General features: G+C 41.4%; 1 protein-coding gene across 1 annotated transcript; it reads right to left on the bottom strand.

Annotated features, from left to right (window-relative positions):
* Window positions 1-1,342: 1,342 nt before the first annotated feature.
* On the bottom strand, window positions 1,343-21,526 carry LOC133978019 (mothers against decapentaplegic homolog 6-like). Its single transcript, XM_062416345.1, has 4 exons — window positions 20,592-21,526; window positions 19,036-19,089; window positions 18,406-18,483; window positions 1,343-2,160 (listed from the first exon to the last, which is right to left on the bottom strand). Exons 1-4 carry the CDS (start codon window positions 21,331-21,333, stop codon window positions 1,523-1,525), a joined length of 1,512 nt encoding a protein of 503 aa, XP_062272329.1. The 5' UTR covers window positions 21,334-21,526; the 3' UTR covers window positions 1,343-1,522.
* Window positions 21,527-21,828: the final 302 nt, after the last annotated feature.

Raw genomic sequence — 21,828 nt, 5'->3', positions numbered from 1 at the left:
TGCAGTAACTGTTTTCATCCTTTCATTCACTTTGTGATATAAAGCAATGTTAGCCTATGCAGGTACTTATAGAACTGCAGTTCAGATAACTTCTATTTTGAGACTACCGCAGTGGAGTCGCCGTGTCTATGTTGCTTCATTCACTGCGATAGAGAGATGAATGCAGTAAGCAGGAGGTTGAAGTGGAGAGGGCTTGGATATGGAGAGGGAGACGACAACTGAATGTTTGTTTAGCAGGGATCAGAAGGAGAAAACACAACCAGCTTGCATTGACCAGTCACAGATCTACTGGTCCCCATGCAGGTACATTTTTGAGAAGTTGCATATCAGCTACAGCTTAGCTACGTTCGTGACATGTAGGCTCCGAAACTATGCCGTAAACTATACATCCTTTCATGTGTAACTTCACCCAGCATTGACTGGGAGGGGGTCAAAGTCGTCGACCAGTGCTCAGTGAACAACTGGAAAATGATCGAAAAGGCCATCCCTGAACAGGCACAGGGGTAACAATCTCTTGGCAATATACCAGAAGTTATTATGTGATTTTTTCTTCTTATTATTATTATTATTATTATTATTATTATTATTATTATTATTATTATTATTATTGTTATTATTGTTGTTGTTGTTATATGTGGTTAGAAATTAGTAAGTGGACCTTTGAGCATCAATTATTTTGTTAAACAGCAAAAACTGTACATTGCATCACTCGTGCATAAAGGATGCTTGAAAGGTGTTTCTAAATAAGCAAATATGGCATATCAAAATATCTTTAAATCTACAGGACTAACAAACTTGAGCTTGCGGTGGATATTCAGCGTTAATTTAATCGTATCTGTCACCCACAAAAATGCCTTTTTTGACAACACTAATAAATAGAAGTTAGTCCTCAACATCATATCCTCTTTACCTAACACTTATCAGCATTTTTCTCCATATTTTTCATGGTTCATGACAGTTCATGGTACACACAGAACACATTTCATTCATCTTTTAAACATTAGAAACAGCATCTATGTTGAAGCAGAACTCTGTTTGCTCTGGAATAAAACAGCCAGGAAAAGTGTTTGTCTTGCTACAACGTTGCTAAATATGTCATTCATCGATAAATGACGTAGATAATGAGTAACTCAGGTAAAAGCACTTAAGACCACCACATAAACCTTCATTTAATACAAATACTTTATTGACAATGTGTGTATGGCATACTTTTTTGATGGAATTGCTAAATCATGAGAACATAGACCAGGTTCGTCTTATTTTTACAGTTTATATTTGCAAAATGACGCTGAGAAACTCTGCAATGCATATATAGAATCAAAAGTGCATATTCTTGTTCCTTTTTATTTTGTCTATATACACATTACACTATACATAAATAATTGCATTGTAAAAATGACTCAAGTATTTACATGTATAATATATTTTATATAATATATAAATTTTATATTAAATCTAGGTAGATTACAATTAGGATACAGGGTCAGGAAACCTCCTGTGTATCTGTGAGAGGGTTTGTGTGCTATCTGTGGTTGTTGAGGAGCACCTCCAGCCAGCACGGGCAGGAGGTGATGAACTGTCTGGAGTAGCAGGGGCCCCATCCTTTAGCAAAACTGATGCGAACACTGTGGGGGTCCCAGGGCCCCTCCTGGCTCTCAGGTTTCACGCCATGCTCCGCCATCCAGCTGGAGCGCTCATAGTCAAACACCTTGAGGGAAAAGCCAGGCATCACCCTTTTCACGCTCAGTCCTCGAGCACTGGGTGGGTCCAGAGTGGGCGAGTGGACAAACACCGGGTGCTGGCTGCGATTGTACACCCAAACTCCGTCCGGCTCACGGCTCAGCACGATGCCGAAGCCGATTTTACTGCGTATCTGTTGTACACTGCTGCTGCTGTTCCCTCCACCTATACGGCTGTGGTGGCCGTGAAGTCCTGATGTGCCGTGGCTGCCTGGGTCGTCACGGCGACTGTGGTAGGCGTTGGCATGGAGCTGGCCGAGGCAGAGGCCTGTTCCCTGAGGTAGGTCATAGAAGATGCTGAGCGAGGGCTCGTAGGCTGGATAAAGGCGACCCACACGTGTGCGCTGTTCCCAGTAGGCAACGCTGCACCAGTGAGAGCGATGTCCACCAGAGGTTGAGGAACCAAGGGAGGTACCAGTGTCTGAGGGGAAGAAAAGAAGAAGAATAAATGTTCATTCTTTATTGAATTTCTTTTTCTTTCTTTTTTTTACAACTATGATTTGTCTTTAATGGAGAAGAATGGTCTTGTGTTAATGGGAGGGAGAAAGGAGGATGGGAAAAGAAGTCTTTATGGAAACAGGAGCAAACATGTTTATTCTTTTCTCTGCTCTCAGGAGGAGTGGGTTACCACAAAATTTGTTTCAACACGATGTGATGCTCAATATCAACTTAATCATTCAAAGCAGATAATGCGCTATCATGTAAGGGGCAGCCATGTATAATCAGAGCCATCATTAATGGGCTATATCTAAATTCATTTTTATTATCAGACAGTTCCTTTGTCAAACACTAAGTATTTATTCTTACTGTTTATGAAATGGAGACAAATGAAACAAACTGCGGTAGCTACAAGTCATGGATAGACTGCATGAAGAGCATCTAACTGTATGGAAGTGACATTTTCAGGTATACTAACATGCTGTTTAATGTGATGCAACTGAACAGCTACATAGCTATTTAACCTACTAACTAATGTTTGTTTGGTAGCTGGTTCAACAAACTAAGATGTAGTAGAAGTTGTGTATTCATGTTTGTAAGATAGATAAGAAGGAGACTTCAGCTGGAAAGCTAATGTGGGTTGTTTTGACTCTTCCATATCCAGGAACAGGAAATCAAAGGACAACACAGTACAAGTTATTTAAAAAGCAAATATTTATGTTGCAGTAGACAAAATTGTATTTAATTTGGATGTTTTTTAATTGAAAATTGAATGGCAAATGTTTACAGTTTTGTTTTCTCTAAACTAACAAAGTCATTGTTGCAGAATGAACACAGCAGTATTGATCCTATTCACGCAAGTATCAATACGCAAAACAACACTTACAAGACGACCCCTCGTTTCACACTGTGAACTCACACATGCATTCCTCAAAGCAATTAAACATTTTAGCTCACAACAGCCATACACAGGTCAATAATTTTTTATTCAACATTGCAAAGACAATTTCTCCCACTGCTCGATGTGCAAACTTCAATACAACCTTTAACTTGTAGACAGAAACAACATAAAGTGTCCTAGTAAGGTATTGCGCCACTATGAACCACAATAACACCTTCAGTGCTCCTGGGAATATATTCCTCAAGTCTTTACTGGAACTGTACTGGAGGGGTGAACACCTTTCCTCCAAAACATATTCCCTCATTTAGTGTTTTGATGATGGTGGATGAGAGTGCTGTCTAAAGGCTGAAATGTGCTTCTACAGGCTACACGTAGGCAAACATGTGCAAGGGTTGTTCTGAGATCTTTGTGGCTGTTTCTTTTATACTTGAACATGTTTTGTAAACTTTAACATTTTATTTTTTTCTTCTTTATTTTCCACCCACCTTCTAACAGGACAGGAGTCAAATCAAGCAGCTTGACACTTCATCTGCACGACATGTTATTGAGATTTAGGAGGCATGTGCATCGCCTCCTCTGTGACCCCTCGGTTAAAGCGTAACAGCCTCCTCTGTAGAGACGCTTCTTTGCAGAAGCATAATTCCAGGTTAGCAGGACCAAAAGATCTGTTTACTTTCAAGGCCACAGCAAATAACTCACATCATATTTATAGTCTGTTTATATTATCAAACCAGTCAGTGACCCCTTGGCCTGTGCGGAAGTGTAATTTCTCATATTTCTCCATTTATTTAGACTTTTCCCTTAATTTGTCACCCGTCGTCTATATTTTGAAAAAGGGGTTAAAACTGTCAGCACTGAACAGCCCACTTCCTCCACTGACATCCCTCACCATCGCTGCCTAACACACTCCTTCAGGTCCAGAGTTAAAGAGAAGGTGGAGGGCAACAGCGTGGGGAGTTGGAGGGGGGGCGATGAGGGGAAGCATTCAGCTCTCTGTCAACCTAGCGCAAGCCCATGAACCCTTGACCCCCCAGCCCTCATGCTATCAGCTCACATTAACTCCCACACAGAGTGATGCCATTATTTTGTTCCAGAGACTCTACTGACACAGAGGATTTAAAGACCCATGTGCCTGTGGCCCCATTCCTTTCATATTCCAGCGAGCACCCCCTCTTCATCCACCAGGGGCCAGAATGGCTGCCCTTCTCCCATTAACAAGCTGTGTTTGGGTGAAACCAGGATCGAGATTAGGCTAGGTGTGTTGTGTTTGCACAGCAGCCATTTTCATTTCGGGGGGGATGGGTAAAAAGGGGGTGGTACGGGTCGCTGGGAGGAGGAGGAGGAGGAGGAGGGGGAGGAGGAGGAGGAGATGTGTACGCAAATACAAGCACACACACACATTAGATGATGAGATAGGGCCTCACACATGCACACGTACACACACAAATTGGGCCTTCTGATGCAAACAGTATGACTATAACACACACTCACACACAAAATTGCACTCCTCATCTGAGGCCCACGTGTGTCATTAGTGAATTCCGGGCTGGCAACTCCTGCGGTCTGGAGTTTTTACAGCTCTCCAATAAGAGAGCAAGCTGCTCAGCTAGCAGGATCTCTCTCTCTCTTTCTCTCACACACACACATACACACAAGCAAACACACACACTTTTACAAGCCATGCTCTTCCCTGTAATAAGGCAACACAAACATGTCTGGGGAAACACAGGGAGACTTTATGAGCTCACGATCAAATTAATTCCCAAAGAAGACATAAAACAAACTGGGACTTTTTAGGGTTTTTTAGACATAGTGCACTTTAATTTCTATCTTATAATGAAGGGTGCAGCACAAAATCTAGTATTAAATCCTGGCTTTTAAGTTTCTAATGCACTTAAAGTGTTCATATCACAGACAGAGAGCATCTACAGAAGTTAAATGTCCTGAATATGCTGTCAAAAAACCCCTTCAAAAACTTTATCTTCATACCTTGAAGTGACTATTTAATAATCACCAGTGTGCTTGTTTGCTAATTTGTGTATTTACTTATTTATTAATTTACTATTTATGACTTTATGCTTTATTGTATCATATTTCAGTTTGATTTCAGTTACCTGGCACTAACTTTCTTTGTCTGCTCACTTCATTTCTCTTTCTCTTTTGTGTTATCTTAAACATCTGAGGAATTTTATAAAGGTATCTCAAAAAAAGCTTGAAAACTGGCAAAAATGAATGACAGCTATGTTTCACATTAAGCAACAGGATCACAGTCTTACAGTGGAATTTTTTACTGAAGGTTAACTGATATTATGTTCAGAATAATATAAGTCACGACTTCCACTGTTGTTTGACATCCCGAGTGGTACAGCATGTCATGTTTAATGTTTCTGGCACAGTCTTTAGTGTCATCATGCTCCGTCTGGCTATCATCCAACTAAAAGTATAATGAGCTCGTGTGAGAACGAAAGACAGAAGACGGGGAGGGAGGAGGTGGGCAACCAACTTCTTCAATGGAATTTTTTAAGACAGGTTCAAAATGGAGGTTATCAGTATGTTTATGTTCGAGCGGAGGAAGTCAAAAACCTCTGTGTGTGTGTGTGTGTGTTTGTGTGCGTGCCTGTGTGTTCATCTGTATGTGAGGGCTGGCAGCAATTACAGCGTCCTGCAAGCATTTAAGCCAACCACCATTTAACAGCTCTGTTTACCAATTAGATAAGTAGCCTTTGTTATTTCATTTCAAAATCACTGTCTCTTAGTGCCAATCTCATTGAAACGCCTGGTGCACTTCATGGATGTTTTCTCTAAAGCCTGAACAACAGTGGCGAGGTAAACTAAATATATACTTACTGCTTTTTACTGCAATAAAGGCACAATGATCCACAACTCAGGGCTAGTTTTGTTTTTGGACTGACACAAAGCAGTGGCAATCTAAGTTCAGAGGTCAGACAGTCAGTTTCCTGCCGGCACCCCACAGAGGGTTGAACCTGAGCTCTTTCTTTTACACCTCTGCGGGTTTTTTTTAATCTCCTTGCACCACAAATAAATAGATGTTAAAGGAATATTTTGGCAGAAAGAGTTAGATGAGAAGATTTATTCCACTCTCATGTCTGTACAATAAATATGAGGCTACAGCCAGTAGCTTAGCTTAGCATAAAGCTAAACAGCTAGCCTCTGGCTCGGTGCCAATGTAACAAAATTTGCATGAAGCTATCTTATAAAATTTAAGTTATATCTTGTTAATTTAATCAGTACAAAAACCAAATTGGAGAAATGACTAGTCAAGGTCTTACAAGGGGGAATCAGACTATTTCTTGGTAGGACACAGTGACTAACAGTGACGAGAAAGTCAGCTACATCCTGTGGCGTCATATTTAACTGACAGGAAAAAGCCAATAAGCACAAATTTCCAAATTGTTGAACTATTCCTTTAAACTCTCTAGTTTCTCTTTCCCTAGTTGGAGGAATGGAGGCTCCCTCCTGCCAACCTTAACCTGCACTGTGAAGGAGAAAGCTGGGGGAAAAAAGGGGAAGTAGAGGAGTAAAAAAAAAAGAAAAGACTGAGTGAAAGAGGGAGCGGGAAAATGAGAGGGAGAGAGAGAGAGAGAACCTGCCAACCATAACCAGCATCCACGGAAAAAAATGAAGGGAGAGAAAGAGACTGTGAGAAAGAGAGGGAGGGAGGGAGACCCTCGTCTTTCATCCAGTGCCAAGGATTAGATTCCCCTCCAGTTATTAGACTCTTCCACTGTGCTGAAAGAAGTGTGTGGGTTGGGGAGAGGGAGGAGGGGAGGTGTAGAGGGGGACAGAGGGACGAGAAGCGAGGATAGAATTCAGCTACTGACCATTGTCGGTCGCCTCTAAGGTGCTTTATTTTGATTTGACTTCCTCAAATTTCCTCTTAAAGTTCTAAAAAAAATAGGAATAAAATAAAGTAAGGGAAGAAAAGAAAACACCCCTCCCTGGCTGCAAATGGTAGGTTCTGTGTTGTTTGAGACAACTATCATTACAGGGCAACTTCAATCCAGCAAGCCACATTTAAGCTGGCGTCTCGACTATCTCTGCCATCAGAGGGCTGTGTTATCGCCAGACATGGGCTTTACAGTCGAACACAACGGGGGCTCTCGCTCGCAAACACATACAAACACACACATTCTTGCACACACACGCACACACACACTCCTTCCTTCTCCCTTTTTTTCCATTGTGAGGTGGAGGATCTTGTGATGTAGCCTGCTGCAGTGTGAAAGTAGGCATTTTTCTCTGCTTATTGTAATAACACAAATGAATTCATTCTCTATCACCAATCCATTATTTCACACACACACACACACACACACATACACACACACACACACACGCCCACAGGAAAGTTAGCGTGTGTGTCTGTAAAATTCCTAGGAAGACGTGTTTGGAAGCTGTTTAGAAAGCTCCTCCAAGAGGAAGAGTGAAAGTAACCAGTTTCCTGCATTTCTGCTGCTACTTCAAAGTGCCACACAACTCAAGCCAAGGAATGCTCATGTCTTATATCATCCAATGAGATACCAAGAAAGACATAAAAAAAACTTCTTAGATAAATCCTGTTTAGGTTATTCTTATTTTTTCATTTCAGTTTCATGACTACAGTTGGAGAAATGTTTGTGAAGCCCTTAATGAAGGCTGATCGTGCTGAAATGTCAGAAATGCAAACTCTTCATCTGACATGTGATGCAGATTATATATTGTTGTTTTTCATTGTTGGGGAAAAAACATTAAAAAAAAAACCATTGATTATCTGAAAAATGCAATGTCACAAAGCTGGAAAAAAACATATTTTTCACTGCCAGGTTCATAAATTCGATTGTATGCAAAACATCTCAAATATTGGAAGCAAACAGAGAAAGGGAGAAATAAATCCAGCCCTGCAAACTGCGCTCCTCGGGGCAACTGTAGGCCTATTGTTCTTGGTTCAATTTCATTAACTCAGAATGAGGAAAACTTACTGAATGTTGTACAAGTTTCCTTGAAAAGTGAAATATCAGCTTATACCCAATAACTAAACCTCATCTTGAAGATTGTACACTTTACGTCACATCACCGCAGTGAAAATACAGTCCGGTTTTTTTCTGTTGCACAACAACCTCGCTATTGGAGATTGTGAACATATTTTTTGGACATGCAGGCCTGCATGTCCATTAAAATTGAAGCAGTAAGGAAAAGCACTTGAACAATAAGAACGCACGGCAGGGATGCCCAATGTCAGTAAAATTTGACAGCTAGCTACTGACTCAGAAGGCTCAGTAATGACTTGCTGTATATTTAGCTGTTTTCAGGATTTATAAAGGTGGACCTTTCTGTGTGGTGCTACCTATAAAGTTGTTAAACGTCTTCCTTATCAGATTTTCATATATGTCTATCAATATGTCTATGTCTACATGCCTATGTATATCAATTAATCTATAATTTTCTCATCTTGTTTTTCCATGCTGTATCTCTACAATATTGAGTCTTTGTCCATCCTGAAGAGAGATCCCTCCTCTCTTGCTCTTCCTGAGGTTTCTTCCATTTTTTCCCCTAATAAAGGGTTTTTTCAGAAAAGTTTTTCCTTACTCGAATCAACAGTCTAATGATAGAGGAAGTTGTTTTGCTGTGCAGATTGTAAAGCCCGCTGACAGGCAAATTTGTGATTTGTGATTAACTTGACCAAAAACGTGATCTGAATTCATCTACTAAACAGAACTGACAGGTTGATTGTACTGTGTGTTATTGTGAAGGGTTTTGAACATTCAACCATTCCTGGTCTAATTGTTAGTATCTTGAAGCAGTTTTAGTTTCTGCAACTGTTTTGAGTGCCACGCAACCAACAGAGCTCGAGGATGATGAGACTCAAGCCTATCATACTTCCAATACATTAAGGTGCAACAAAGTGATATATTGTTCTGCTTAGGCTCAACCTCTAGGCTGATGTAGTAAAAGAAGATTGTGCGATCGCTGTGCATTCCTGCTCAACCTGATGTAATCATGTTCACGTTCAGTCACAATCAAAAACAAAGGAGGCAAAGTTTGCACTGAAAATGTTTTGCTAGATGAGGGGGCGCTAATCTGTGTAGCATTCTTGATAAGAAAAAAGAAAAGAATAGTCCTTTCTACAGTCTGCTCCTTGTTGTCTTTGCTATCAACAAACACCACCATTAGCTCACATGTGGTGACTGTAAAGCCAGTGTAGCTCCTATACAATAGATGTGGTTACATTTTTGAGGAGGTGCACTTTGCTAGCCCTGTGTTTACCTACAGAGGCACCAGAGACACATCTATATGACACAAGGTATCACATAGACAGAAATCAGACTTCATTTAGTGCTACAAGAGGACAGATGACATATTTTGGCTTTAAGCATAACCAACCGTTGGTTTCTGTACCTTAAAGACAGATTATTTCAATCTGAATAGAGACAGAAAAGCAGAAAATAGAGACAGAGAAGCAGAGAGAGACACAGAGGGGCAGAGCTCGCTGCAGTTGACAAGCCTCCCCTCCCAACACATTCCTGGACAGGCGCCCTCTTCCTCGACACTTCCTCCCCCCGCTCAGCCAGCCACAGAGGTCAAGTTGACAAGTCTCTCATTGAGCCTCACGTGATCTGACTATATGGCCTTCACTCCTCACAACATAATTACAAACGTTTATTGGTGGAATTGATCGATTTGTTCCACTATGAAAGAAGGATTTATGAAATTCCAACTAAAACTTAATTTGGCTGAATTTGAAAGTCCAGCAGTTAAATGCAAAATCACTACACACAACGTACACAGACAGGAGGAAACACAATGACTGTGAGACCTGCACTGATTTCACAGATATCCTTCAGAAAATAAATAGAGGGATCCTGTTTAAGAAAGCATGTGGAGGCCCTACAGCAAATTAACATTTAACAGATTTCTTTTGGCTGAAAGAAAAATGATGAGAAATAATGGCAATTAATCGTTTGATGATATTGGATTAAAATTGTTACTGTTGTACTGAACTGTTGTAAAATGCTACATTATAAATCAAATATATTACTGGGAATCACTATTGTGTCTATGTTCTAATCACATGATTTTCAGACACAGGTGTCAACAGAAAACTTAAAGGGGAAACAGACATTATTATCCTGTTAGCTAACAGGAAGAAAGACAAGTTTCTTCAGGTAGCATACTCAATGCTACCAAAACGTATGCAGATATAAGTGGTGTATCATCACATTTGCCTGTGCAATATTATAAATTGATCATATGGCATAAAGGATTATCCTCTTCCTCTTTTGGTTGCGCAGTGGTTGATACACTTCCATTTTGCCGTAAATCGAGCCTTCATTTTCCCGGGAGTTTGTACCCAGCGGCAGACAGAATTGCTAAGTGAAAACGAGTCTAACCGCAGACAGTGTCATTATTCTATAGCCATTACACTGTGCAATCAACATTTACTTCATAATGATAAGTTAAAGCTAAAAAAGTTGTCTATATCCACTGTAACCGTACACTTCAGTTAGATCACTTTTGAGCCACAGTAGCAGCAAATCTAAAACCTAGTTGTGTGTGTGTGTGTGTGCGCACGCACGTGCGTGTATGAAAAAGTGTGCATGCGGGTTTACATTTTTCAGTAAAAGTGAATATTGTATTATGTCTGCTTGTCAGTGTGGGTTTATTGAGCAGTAAGTTTCCAGTACTATGGGTTGACACACACACACACACACACACACACACACACACACACACACACACACACACACACACACACACACACACACACACACACACACACACATAATGCCCTCACTAAAAACAGGGAGCTACAACTTCTGAGAACTAGGTGAATGTTGCTTCCCCCAAATAAACAAATAAAGTCCTAACTAACTCAGCTTTTGCACTCACAGTGCACGGCACAGGCGACAGCTTCCTACATTTCATAGAGTCAGAGCCTGTCGACATCTGCAAAGAATCTTTAGGTTCAGCAGCATGGCAGGATTCCATTAAAAGCCAAATTGCGAGTTGGCAAAAACTCTGAGGGAACAACGGAAAGCCACAGCCAGTCCTGTAATTTAAACCTTATTTTAAATTGTGATGGCCTGACAACATGGACCGAAGGAAAGAGAGAAAGAATAAGAGTTAGAAAGACAGAGGGCAAGAGAGAGAAGGAAGAAAGAGATCAAAAGAGGCTGCACAAACAATAAAAGGCAAAAGTAAAATGAACTGACAAAGAAGAGTAAAAGTGGACTAAAGAAGAGAAGGGGGATACCAAAAGAAGAGGGAGAAAAAGGTGATTAGAACATTATTGGGATATGACACAAAGAAGACAATCTGATATCCTAAATACATGCAAATCCAGTTTCACTAACAAGGTGTAAATGTCTGAAACATGCTTCTGCGTCTGCAAGTCTGAAAACACTTTTGGATCTGCCTGCAAAGTGCAGACAGTGTTGATGGAAGTGCAATGAATCAGTGCAGCATCTATGAAGCCAGAATGTACAAAGAGTCGAGATCAAACACAGAAATCCTGGAAAATAAATCTAATGAATTAAATGTTTTAAAATAGGAAATAAATTATATGTGCTTTTGCTTCTTTCCTTTGGTTCAATGTTGGCCAAACCGCAGTGATACGGATATCCTTTCCTGCTCAACCAATCATCATTTGTTTGAAGTATGAAGACCTCAGATACCCTCGAGCACTTGGAGAATAAGTATGTACTTCAGAGGTATGCATGCTGACTGTTTTCAAGCTACAATTTGCCCAGAAACTCAATCTGTGCATCCGTACACAGAGATGTTTACATGTATCTTCACTGAAGGATGTTTCAGCATGAAAACCACAGAAGACTCCATCAGTTCCGAGTTTTAAGAAAATATGTACCGGTAATAGGTTTTGAAGTTGATTGAAGAGAAACCAATAAGACAATGAAATGAAAGAATGAGATTAGTAAACTGAAATGAAATAACACAGTTCAAACAAAAAAGCAAGGAAATGTTACCTTTTTTTGTTTAATTGGGCAATTCTGTTTCCTAGAAATTAAGTTCATATGCAGCAAATATGTTTTGCTAGACACGTAACGCTGGCTGAATTATTTCTGTTTTCTTTCAAAATACTGAGAAAATGTTGTTAAATAATGTATTTGGTAAGTTGCAAAAATGTTGATACAGAATGCATCTGTGAAATGTTCTGAGACATTTTTTCTCTCTTCACCAAAATATCCATTCTTGCAGTACAATATCCGCTGGTAGAAACTTCAGCATCATTAAATGTTTTACGGCACTGGCAGTATTTACAGTTCGGGAAAGATCATGGTCTTGGTTTAATACAGAAAAAAGTCTGCAGTGACTTGATGCATTGTGTTTATTATCATTTAAATTAAATCACCATCTTTCGCTAACCTTAACCAAAGTGCTTTCGCTGCCTAAATCTAACCACACATGCAGGACTGTGGATGTGAGCGCCAGTCTCTGGTGCCTGCATCTTGTATGTACGCCATCCAGTACAACCTCCTCCTTCTGACCTCAGAGTGATATATAAATATAGTGCTTAATTAATTCAAAAAAATGTTGCCTGTGAATATAATCCAGGAAGCCCTTACGTTTGCCAGTGAGACATAATTGGGAAAACAGTTTAGTAGTAAAAAATGTAATTTCTAGGAGACAGGATTGAAATGGGAGACACTGTTTCATGATGAGGCTCCTGTCTTTGGCAATGTCGGCCTGTTGATTGGTCGGTCCACCACCTCAGTCCAAACTGAAATATCCCAACAACTTTTCGGAGGATTGCCATAAAATTTGGTAAAGACATTCATGATCCAATTCCTACAAACCTCATGACATTCCCCATCAGCTGTACTTTGTGTTCAGTGCTACTAGCAAGACTACTAGCTACACTAAGATGGTGAATATGTTAAGCACTTCATCTGCTAAACTTCAGCATGTTACCATTATCATTGTGATAAAGTTAGTATTTTGCTCAAAGCACAGCTGTGCCTGAACACAGGCTCACTGAGCTGCTGCCGCTTTCGTGGCTGTAGACTCCTGTTTTGTTATGCATGAAAGAAATATGGTTGACAAGTATGTATGAGCTTAAATTGTAGATTCAACCTTGTTAAACCTCAACTTACAGTTAATCAAAATATATTAGCAAAGAATACCCACATCTGCTATAAGTCATTTATTCTTATAAGATAAACATGCTGAAATTCTTAACAATATTCTGGCTGAAGAAAAAGAGTATCGCTTTCTTCTCTATCCTTCAGGTTACATAGAGAAATATAGAGAGTTGCACTTGTCGGTTGTTATTTTGGAAAATCAGGAGTCTACCATAACTCTACTGCGGCTGTGATGAACATTCTGCCATTTAGGCTAAAATGTGAAAAAACTTCCAAAAAAAAAACCTTCTAAACCGCTGTCAACATGAAAGTCTGCAAGCGAGTGCTGTGCGTCCTCACCCTGCTCGTATAAGTGAAAAAGAGCCATGATGGAAAATATTTGAGGAAATGGCAAATGGTTAATGGGCCAGCACTTGATGTTGAATTCCATAGTCTAATGTGTCTCAGTCAGGCATAAGAGCAAGTGTTGTACGCGCGCCAGCAAACAGCCTGGAGGTTCAGGTCACTGAGAGGACCCGTCCAGACTTAGACGGATAGATTCTCGCTGGACGTGGTAGAATGTGGGTGTTTACTTTTTGTCTTTGCACTATTTTTACATCTCGAGACTTTGGCGCACCAATGATATCTCAAAAATCAATTCTTACTTGGATCCTGCAAAAGGTACCTCATATAAAATTCATGCTCCTGTGAGACAAATCTTTACTTTTAGAGCCGCAGAGCCTCAGTAGATCATTTACAAAACCTTATGTCAACCTGGACTGACCTGGAACACTTTATGAACCAAGCTCACTAAAACAGCATGGTGCAGTCCCACTCTTAAAACCGTCCTCCAAACTTCCAAGAATGTCGGCTCCGCTCTGTGTTTCTTAAGTATTAACGGCGATATGTTCAAACATGTATCAGATGTCACTCTCCAGAGTCAGACCCCCTTATCCCCCCTCCCACCTCTTTCACTCCGAGACCCTACTCCCCCTCACCTTCCCAATTTCCCAACATTCCTGGGCCGTGCCCCATCAGTCAAAGGGCCAATTCATGGGGTTAATGCTGCAGCGAGTGCAGACAGGGCTTTGAGACAGGATGTTTGGCTGATACCTTGCTCTGCTTAAGCAAATAAGCCACCAAAATATGATTACTGAGGGCAGAGAGGGAGCAGTCTTCTTGTCTTACTTCAGTGCATCAAGACCATACTAATGTCCACTAAGTATCATTGCTTTACTTGTTTCCACATGTTGAAAAGCCAGAGCCTGATGACAAGAAGGAAGACAACTGCTTGACAACTGTAGTGATGTTTCTCAATTTATTTGTCCCTTTAACCCCTCAAAATCAAAAGGACACTACCTGTAAAAACTGCTGGTAAAAACAAGACTACATCTTCAGTCATGCTAGCAGCACCATGAGGCTGTAATGCTCATTACACACTCTGAGACAAAAACGGACACTTTGTTTTTCTTAGATCTTTACCACTAGTGGAGCAAAAATGTCAGATCTGGCCTGGGTTAGTGCCAGAGGAAAGCCCGTGGTGTAAATCAAAAGGTCATTTTATGACATCTCGTGTCACAATCGCTTCATATCCGAATCAACTTTGTAATCAACTTTATTACACATAGACCACAAATAAGAGCAGATGAGCTGGAACAAACCTTAATGACAGCCTTCCAGTATTAATTATGGGGACTTTTTGGCAATGTTATGTCTCCTAATCAAAGGAAGGAAGTATCAACAAGAAGATGCAATAAAATGGAAATAAAATTCAATATTTACACTGATGTAAATGATTCAGATAGAGGAGCTTACTAATGTACCCAGTTAAATGTAGTTCAGTCTGATAATGATGGGCTGGTAATATGTTATACAATAACGGCATATCAACTATTGGATGTAACATGGTTACATTTAACATACGTAGTGCTACAGTATACAACAAATGTATGCTAATGTTAGAATGGCAGCATTAGCTTAATAATCAGACTGAATGTCAATTTCACTTCATCTCATCCATTCAGTCTGATATTGTGTTCATGTTCGCTGTTTTTTGTTTCGGAGGTGGGTTTATTCTTTCAGCAGCGAGTAATGTTTCAGTCCTGTCAGCGTCTTTTTCACTTTTTAAGAGTTGTTTTTTTATATGTTTTAGACTTACAACAAGCTGTACATCAGAGTCGATCTCATACATGCTTGTCGCCATATATTGGTCTTAATTACTGTTGTTATTTTTCATGGATTTAACATGATAGCTAAAGTCCCCATTATTAAAGTTGCCTACTGGCAGGAACAGCCATCAATGAGCACATTGCCATATTTGAACAAAACTGAAATGTGGACAGTGGTTCAGATCTGGAAGTAAATTATGAAAGCATTGTATGTTAGTTTCCATCTCAAAGTACAGCTAAGGCTGACAGGAATAAGCATTAGAGGTATCCTGCCATGAAATTAGATTTTTTGTATGAGTGGATATTTTGACCTGTTTGTCAAAAGATTTCATTACAATTCATCCTGAGTTAAATATTTCAGTTTAGACCAAAGTGTTCTGAACCAATCCACCAATCAACCCTCACAGTCAACCTAAAGCCATATTGCTTTAAAAAATCTGGCAAACAGCAACCACAGATATTGCCAAATTTAGTCAGAGATTTAGTCATTTGTGTATCAGTCACATGATGTGAATAATATACACTACAGGAGGATGGTAGCAGTGGAAAATAGTGCTGCAATACAAGCCACATTAAATGCAATATACAACAGAGATCTAAGTGCTTGTTACGCACCAATCATGAAGGTAAGAAAGCAGAACTTTGCCTTTTTCCTTCCAACAAATCGCGTGATTGGTGAGTGTGTTTATATGTGTGTTTTGTCCTGATAGAACCCCTATGTGAGTACTCTGAGACGATCTTATCACTGAGTCAGACAGAAATTCCTCCATGTCTCTCCCTGTCGCACACACGTACATGCACGCACACGCACACGCACACACACAAACACACACAATAAGCAGTTGAATGACACGTTTTGTTGGAGTCACAGAGGGATGGTCCAACTTGATATAAGCCTACCAAACACCCAGTAGACATTTCCTTTTTCAAAGCGAGGGCTGTTTGCTGTGGTTTAAAGGGAACGTTAACTGATCGAATGATAAAAGAGACCAGGGTAAAGGTATGTATGGCCACGCCCTGCTGCCTCTGCTTTTTCTTTAAAGCTAGCTGGTTTAAAAGGAATAATAAAAAAGATGCTAAAGTGCCAGAGCACATGTTCAATGCTTGTTTTTGTTCTAAAGAAAACATCACAGGCTTTAGATGATATTCCAGAGGATCACCTGCACAAAAAAGACTCATTTACTCTTGAAAGATCTAACCAACATCAAGGGCTTTTTAAGCTACACTTCTTTGATACATGCTTCATGTTCAGCTTATTTCCTGCTATTATACCAGCTGTAGCTCAAAAGCAGCATCTTATAACCTGTCAGAGCTCATGACAAAAACTGCATGCAGATTTCTTCATTACTTCTGTTTAGCCAAGTCTTGCTCTTGCTCATGCTCTTGGCCCGAGCCTCGGCTCTGGGCTCCAGTGCTCTGGTGTGGGGGGCAGGGGATCAGAGACCACACACAAACGCAGACTCACACAAACACTCCACACACCACGTCTTCTTGTAAGAAAACTGATCTATTTCTACTTATTTCACCAGGCAGACAATAGGAGGGACCTCCCCTGGCTACTCAGCCCAGCCTAAAACTTGACTGTTCACTCACTTGCGACCTTGACTCAACAGAAGTTTGGATTATTTTCAAGCTTCCCTTCCAAAAATGCCTCTTTGTGTCCTTGTTTTGTCAGTGAAATTAACTTAGAAATGCTATACAGATTTGGCAGATGTGTTTCAATTTGAAAGGAGAGAAACAATCGTTATTTGTATTAAAAATGTATATCAACTCTTGAGTCACATAATCAAAAGATTCGATTCTACAATAAAGAACTAACACATGATGGGCATTTTATAAGCTGATTCCAGCAATTTTAGACTCAGTGTGTTTAAATTTGACAAACTTTACCCTAACAAAAATAATGAAAAGTGTCAGCATTTCTAGCCCATAATTGTATTCCTGGCAGTTTTAATCCTTCAAATCACTATTTGGACAGGTAAAGGGTAAAGGTAAAGGAGTTAATGCATCTTTTTTATTTTGATTCCTGCTCTAAATCTTTAGAGTGGTGAGGCTTCCTGACAACAGAAATGCATCTAAACCAACCAAACATGCACAACAACTTGAAAACTTTGTAAATGACCAAATATTTTATCATATGTGATCGAATCTGACAGTCACACACACAATTAAGTATCGTTGGGCTCCTCAGACAGGTCTGCAGTGTCGTGACTACACTTCGCAGACTTCATAGGTGCCCATTCACCTTTCAACACCGTCCACAAGTGAGTCCGGGGAGGCTTGATTGAGTGGGTTTGTGGGTTTCTTCTAACGCTACAAGCACCTCTCCACCCGACCCCAGCACGTAAACAAATAAAGCTCCAGTTTCATCATCTAGAGGGGGCTGTTTCCTGTCCAAGCGCACCCCTCAGCCCTCCCTTTCCACATATACACACACGCACACAAAACTCTACACCTCAGCCTCATCAGAGCCGCTCCGCTCCCCCGCCCCCGAAATGCCAGCCTCTTTCCACTGCTCAATTGCCGAGAGGAATGGAGGGATTTGAGGGAAGAAAGAGGGAAAGGGGGGGATGGGTGGTTCCAGAGGCAAAGGGGATTGGGAGTATGCACAGGGATCTTATTGCAGCTTCGTCCCAGTGAAATATTTTGCTGTGGAGAAAGCGTACAGAGGGAGAAAGAGAGACAGAAAGGCTACACTGCTGCGGCATCTAGATAGTGAGAGACCTCAGACCCCCACCGAGCCCCCCATGCCTCTCGGACAATAGAAGCTTTATGCTGCAGAGTTTTTGGTTGTCTTAACAGCCTTTGAAAATAGGAAGGAAAGCACAACATAATAACTCCAGTAAATGCAATTTACTCGTTTATGTAAACATTCATGGAGAGGATGTAAGTGTGTGTTTGCATGCAAGAGTGTGCGAGACTGTAAATGCATGCGCACACATACATCTCATGCAACCAAAAACTTTTTCTTGTTGGAAAAGTTTCCTGCTCTGGAATACAAATCACGCCCATCTGAAGCAAACATCTGCCCAGACTCGATGTTTTTGTCCTTCTGCAATGATAAATAATGCAGAGTTACTCACCTGTGTAGTCTCTTGGCGTAATGTGAGGCGGGTTGGAGGAGAGGGGCAGCACAGTTTCAGTGTAAGACAGAGTAGAGTCTGGTAAATGTGGGGAGAAAAAAGGACAAAGGTACAGTAGAAGAGTGAGAACTAGACTAGAGCTGTAACAAGTAGATGATGAATCAAAGTTTGATAATCAATTCATTCATTTATCAAACACAATGCCACACGTTTTATGGTTTTCTGTTCTACTCTGCTTTACATTATTACAAGTTTAATATATCTAAGTGTTGAACTGCTGGTAGGAAAACGTCTGAAAACATTCCCTTTGACTCTGGATAAATCTGTTTTGCCACTACTTTCTGACATAATTAATTGAAAGACTAATTATCAGATGTATCTGTTATGGAAATAATTATTAGTTGCAGCCGTAATCCAGAACCTAGAACAGACAGCTTGTATGCAAAAACAGAGGCTCCGTATTATCAAGTCCAGGTGTCATCAAAGGGGAGATGATCACAGGTAAATCCTGACAACCAGAGTCACTTCCAACACAAGCAGTAATCTGTGTTTTCAATCTAAAAATATGGCAATGACGACACCCTCTGTGTCACTCACTGGTTTGTAATGAGGCCATTTTTCCAAACTCACCCAGTGGCTTGTGTTCATCTGAACGGGACACAGAGTATGGGGGAGGAGGTGATTCTGGAAAAAACAACAAAAAAATTGAATTAAATTAAAGGCCGTATGATTGTAATCCTAAATCATCAAACTGAACTGTTTCACATGGTGTTGTTTTGCTTCATGAAATGATTGAATTTTTACATCAAAGTCTGCCAGCTGTCAACTTTAGTTTGTGAAGCTTACAGCTGCATCACTGCAAACATAAACTAATATGTACAACATATTCTGAACCTCCAAGTATTTCATCTCACTGTAGCTTTATTTAATTTGAGAACTGTATTTGATTCCCTGAGTTTTTGCTTGATCTTTTTATCCTGTGCTTGTCCTGCATCATTAGACAGTTTCATTCACTCGCGCACACACACACACACACACACACACACACACACACACACACACACACACACACACACACACACACACACACACACACAGGATGACTTCTGAGCAAAGCAGCTCTGTAAATAAGCTCAGTAATGCTGCTGCTGCAGGGATAGTCCCTTCAGTGCAGAGTGGACATGGGTTTGTGGCTGCGGCCCCTTTAAGAGCAGAGCCAGTAATTGCCGGAGTCCTCAGTCAGTCAGATACCCAGCGAGTCAGTCTGGCGCCAGCACTATGCAAACTGTATATTATCGGCACTCCTTCACCTAAATAACAAGAGGAGGACCTCCTTGTCAGAGAAAAAAGAGCCTAAGTGCAACTTGAGAGCGACCTTCAATTGGATGATGTGGGAAGCAAAGTTTTGCGCAGATTTAAATAAGTGTGTAATGTGTTAGGAATGTCCAGAGGATATCAAATTAATGGTGGACCAAAGTCAGAGCAGAGTTATGAAATAAAACTGTATGACAAACAATAAAAACACTACAGGAGTATGTTTGAATGTAGCTCAGTAACATTTGTACTCAGGGGTGTTTCTGCATTTTGATCTTCAGTATGATTATAACCACTTAACACGCGTGTAAAATATGCTGGATGACTTCATCAGAAACTATTGAATCAAGAGGAATAACTGAATAACCGTGACTGTGACGTTGTTCAACACATGAATCAACATATGTATTGAGCTGCAGGCCTCAGATAAACTTGTTAACTCTCTGGTTTATTGTAAATTCCCATTAATTTCACGCTATCCTGTATGGGCCATTAATCTTTAGATTGCATAAAGCCCACTCAAATTCATGACGCATTTCACTGCTATGAGATTTATTTAAGTCTCATGGCACTCAACCTGGCTTTGGTACGCAGTGGTTCTCAGAGTGGGGTCCCAAAAGCTTCTTGAGGGGGTCCAAGGGGCCCTCAGAAGACTTGTGATGGCTTGTTTTGAGTGATGCTAAATGTGGTGGAAGTTGACAGAGCAGCATGAAGGTATTTACCTTGAATATTCTCCTCTCATCTTCCCTATCACCCATAGCATACTTCTAATCAGTTGCAATTTGGTATTTTCGCAAAAAGGTATTTTCTAAGCATAAAGGTCCCCTGAGGATCAGATCTAGCCCCTCACCCCCCGCCTCTAGTGTCCTTACCTGGCCCACACAAGCGGCTGTAGTGATAAGGGTTGCAGCACACTTTTGCGCTGTCCACTGCGCTGAAGCTCTGGCAGTGGCACAGCGCTTTGAGCCGGGCTGAGAGTGGCAGGTCGCTCCAGCGGTACAGTCTGCACAGGAGATACTGAGGAGAGATGTGATGAGCATCGAGCCGCAGCTCAGTGCTCGGCACCATGACGCACTCGCTCGGTATCCCTCCTTTGGTCTCTACAGCCTTCACCAAAGCGTCCAGACATCTCTCCTTGAGTCTTTTCAGAAAAACATGAGCGGTGCTCGAGAGTTCCTCCTCCAGCGCCGCGTGCCTTGGTGAGCTCTGACAAGGTCCCCCTGCGTCTTTTCTTGGGGCCCAATATGGGCTCCGAGATCTGAGATCCCATTCCCCAAACAAACAACATGTCACCGTCCTACTGTCGCCCTCCTGTCCCCGCCGGGAGCCTCTGTGCTCCGGGACGCACATGGCACCCCGGTCATCGTCAGGTTGCTCCTCTTCCTCCCTCTCTGCGCTCTCCGTCAGCTCTCCAGCCTCCACTATGAGTCCTGCAGCCGGGTCAGCGTGTGTCACCGACCGCTGCTCATGTCTGTGGAGCTTTCCTGAGTTTCTGCTGCACGGACCGTTCCGTCCTCCCTCACCTCGTCTGTTTCCATCCCGCCCGTCGCTCTCGGTGACCAGACGGCTTCTCCAGAGTCGCCGTACAAGACCTGAGCGTTTCGACTTGAACATACGACAACCTAGACAGTTTTGGATGTGTCGTGTCGGTCCCGTCCGGGTCTCGGGAGATGCCACATCGATTTAGACTCGTCGCGCAAGACCTGGGGATTGTGCACGGTGCGCACAACATGCGCAGCCGGTGGTCACCGTTTTATGGCTATCCCGCAGCATTAGAAAACAATATTTACGCATGTGTTACGTTAAACATCACTAAACGTCTGGAGAAGGAGAAGGCTACACACAGTCACTGTTTAGTGACCGGCTGTCGCCAACTCAATTAAGCCACAACTTTTGCCAGCTCTCTCACAAAACCTTCAAGTCCCCAACACTGTGGAGATCCCGCACACAATCCCCAAACCATAGTTAAACCACTCATGCAGCAGTATCAGTTTACATTAACCAAACAGTAACATGCGCATCAGGACGCATACATCCAAGAGTTCTCCAGAGTTTCTCCCTCAGCTTTGGGCGCCCCACGGTCCTTAAAACCTTTTCCCTCACCCCAGA

This window comes from Scomber scombrus, chromosome 1 (assembly GCF_963691925.1).
Source record: "Scomber scombrus chromosome 1, fScoSco1.1, whole genome shotgun sequence".
Lineage (NCBI taxonomy): Eukaryota > Metazoa > Chordata > Actinopteri > Scombriformes > Scombridae > Scomber > Scomber scombrus.
The sequence above is the reverse complement of the archived record's forward strand: the minus strand, read 5'-3'. Positions and strand labels throughout refer to the sequence as shown.

Coding starts and splice junctions, on each gene's coding strand:
- LOC133978019 (XM_062416345.1), bottom strand. CDS start 21,333: ATGTTCAAGTCGAAACGCTCAGGTCTTGTACGGCGACTCTGGAGAAGC. Junction 19,090..20,591: donor CAGCCGCTTGTGTGGGCCAG/GTAAGGACACTA, acceptor TGTTTTTTCCAG/AATCACCTCCTCCCCCATAC. Junction 2,161..18,405: donor TACGCCAAGAGACTACACAG/GTGAGTAACTCT, acceptor TCTTCCCCTCAG/ACACTGGTACCTCCCTTGGT.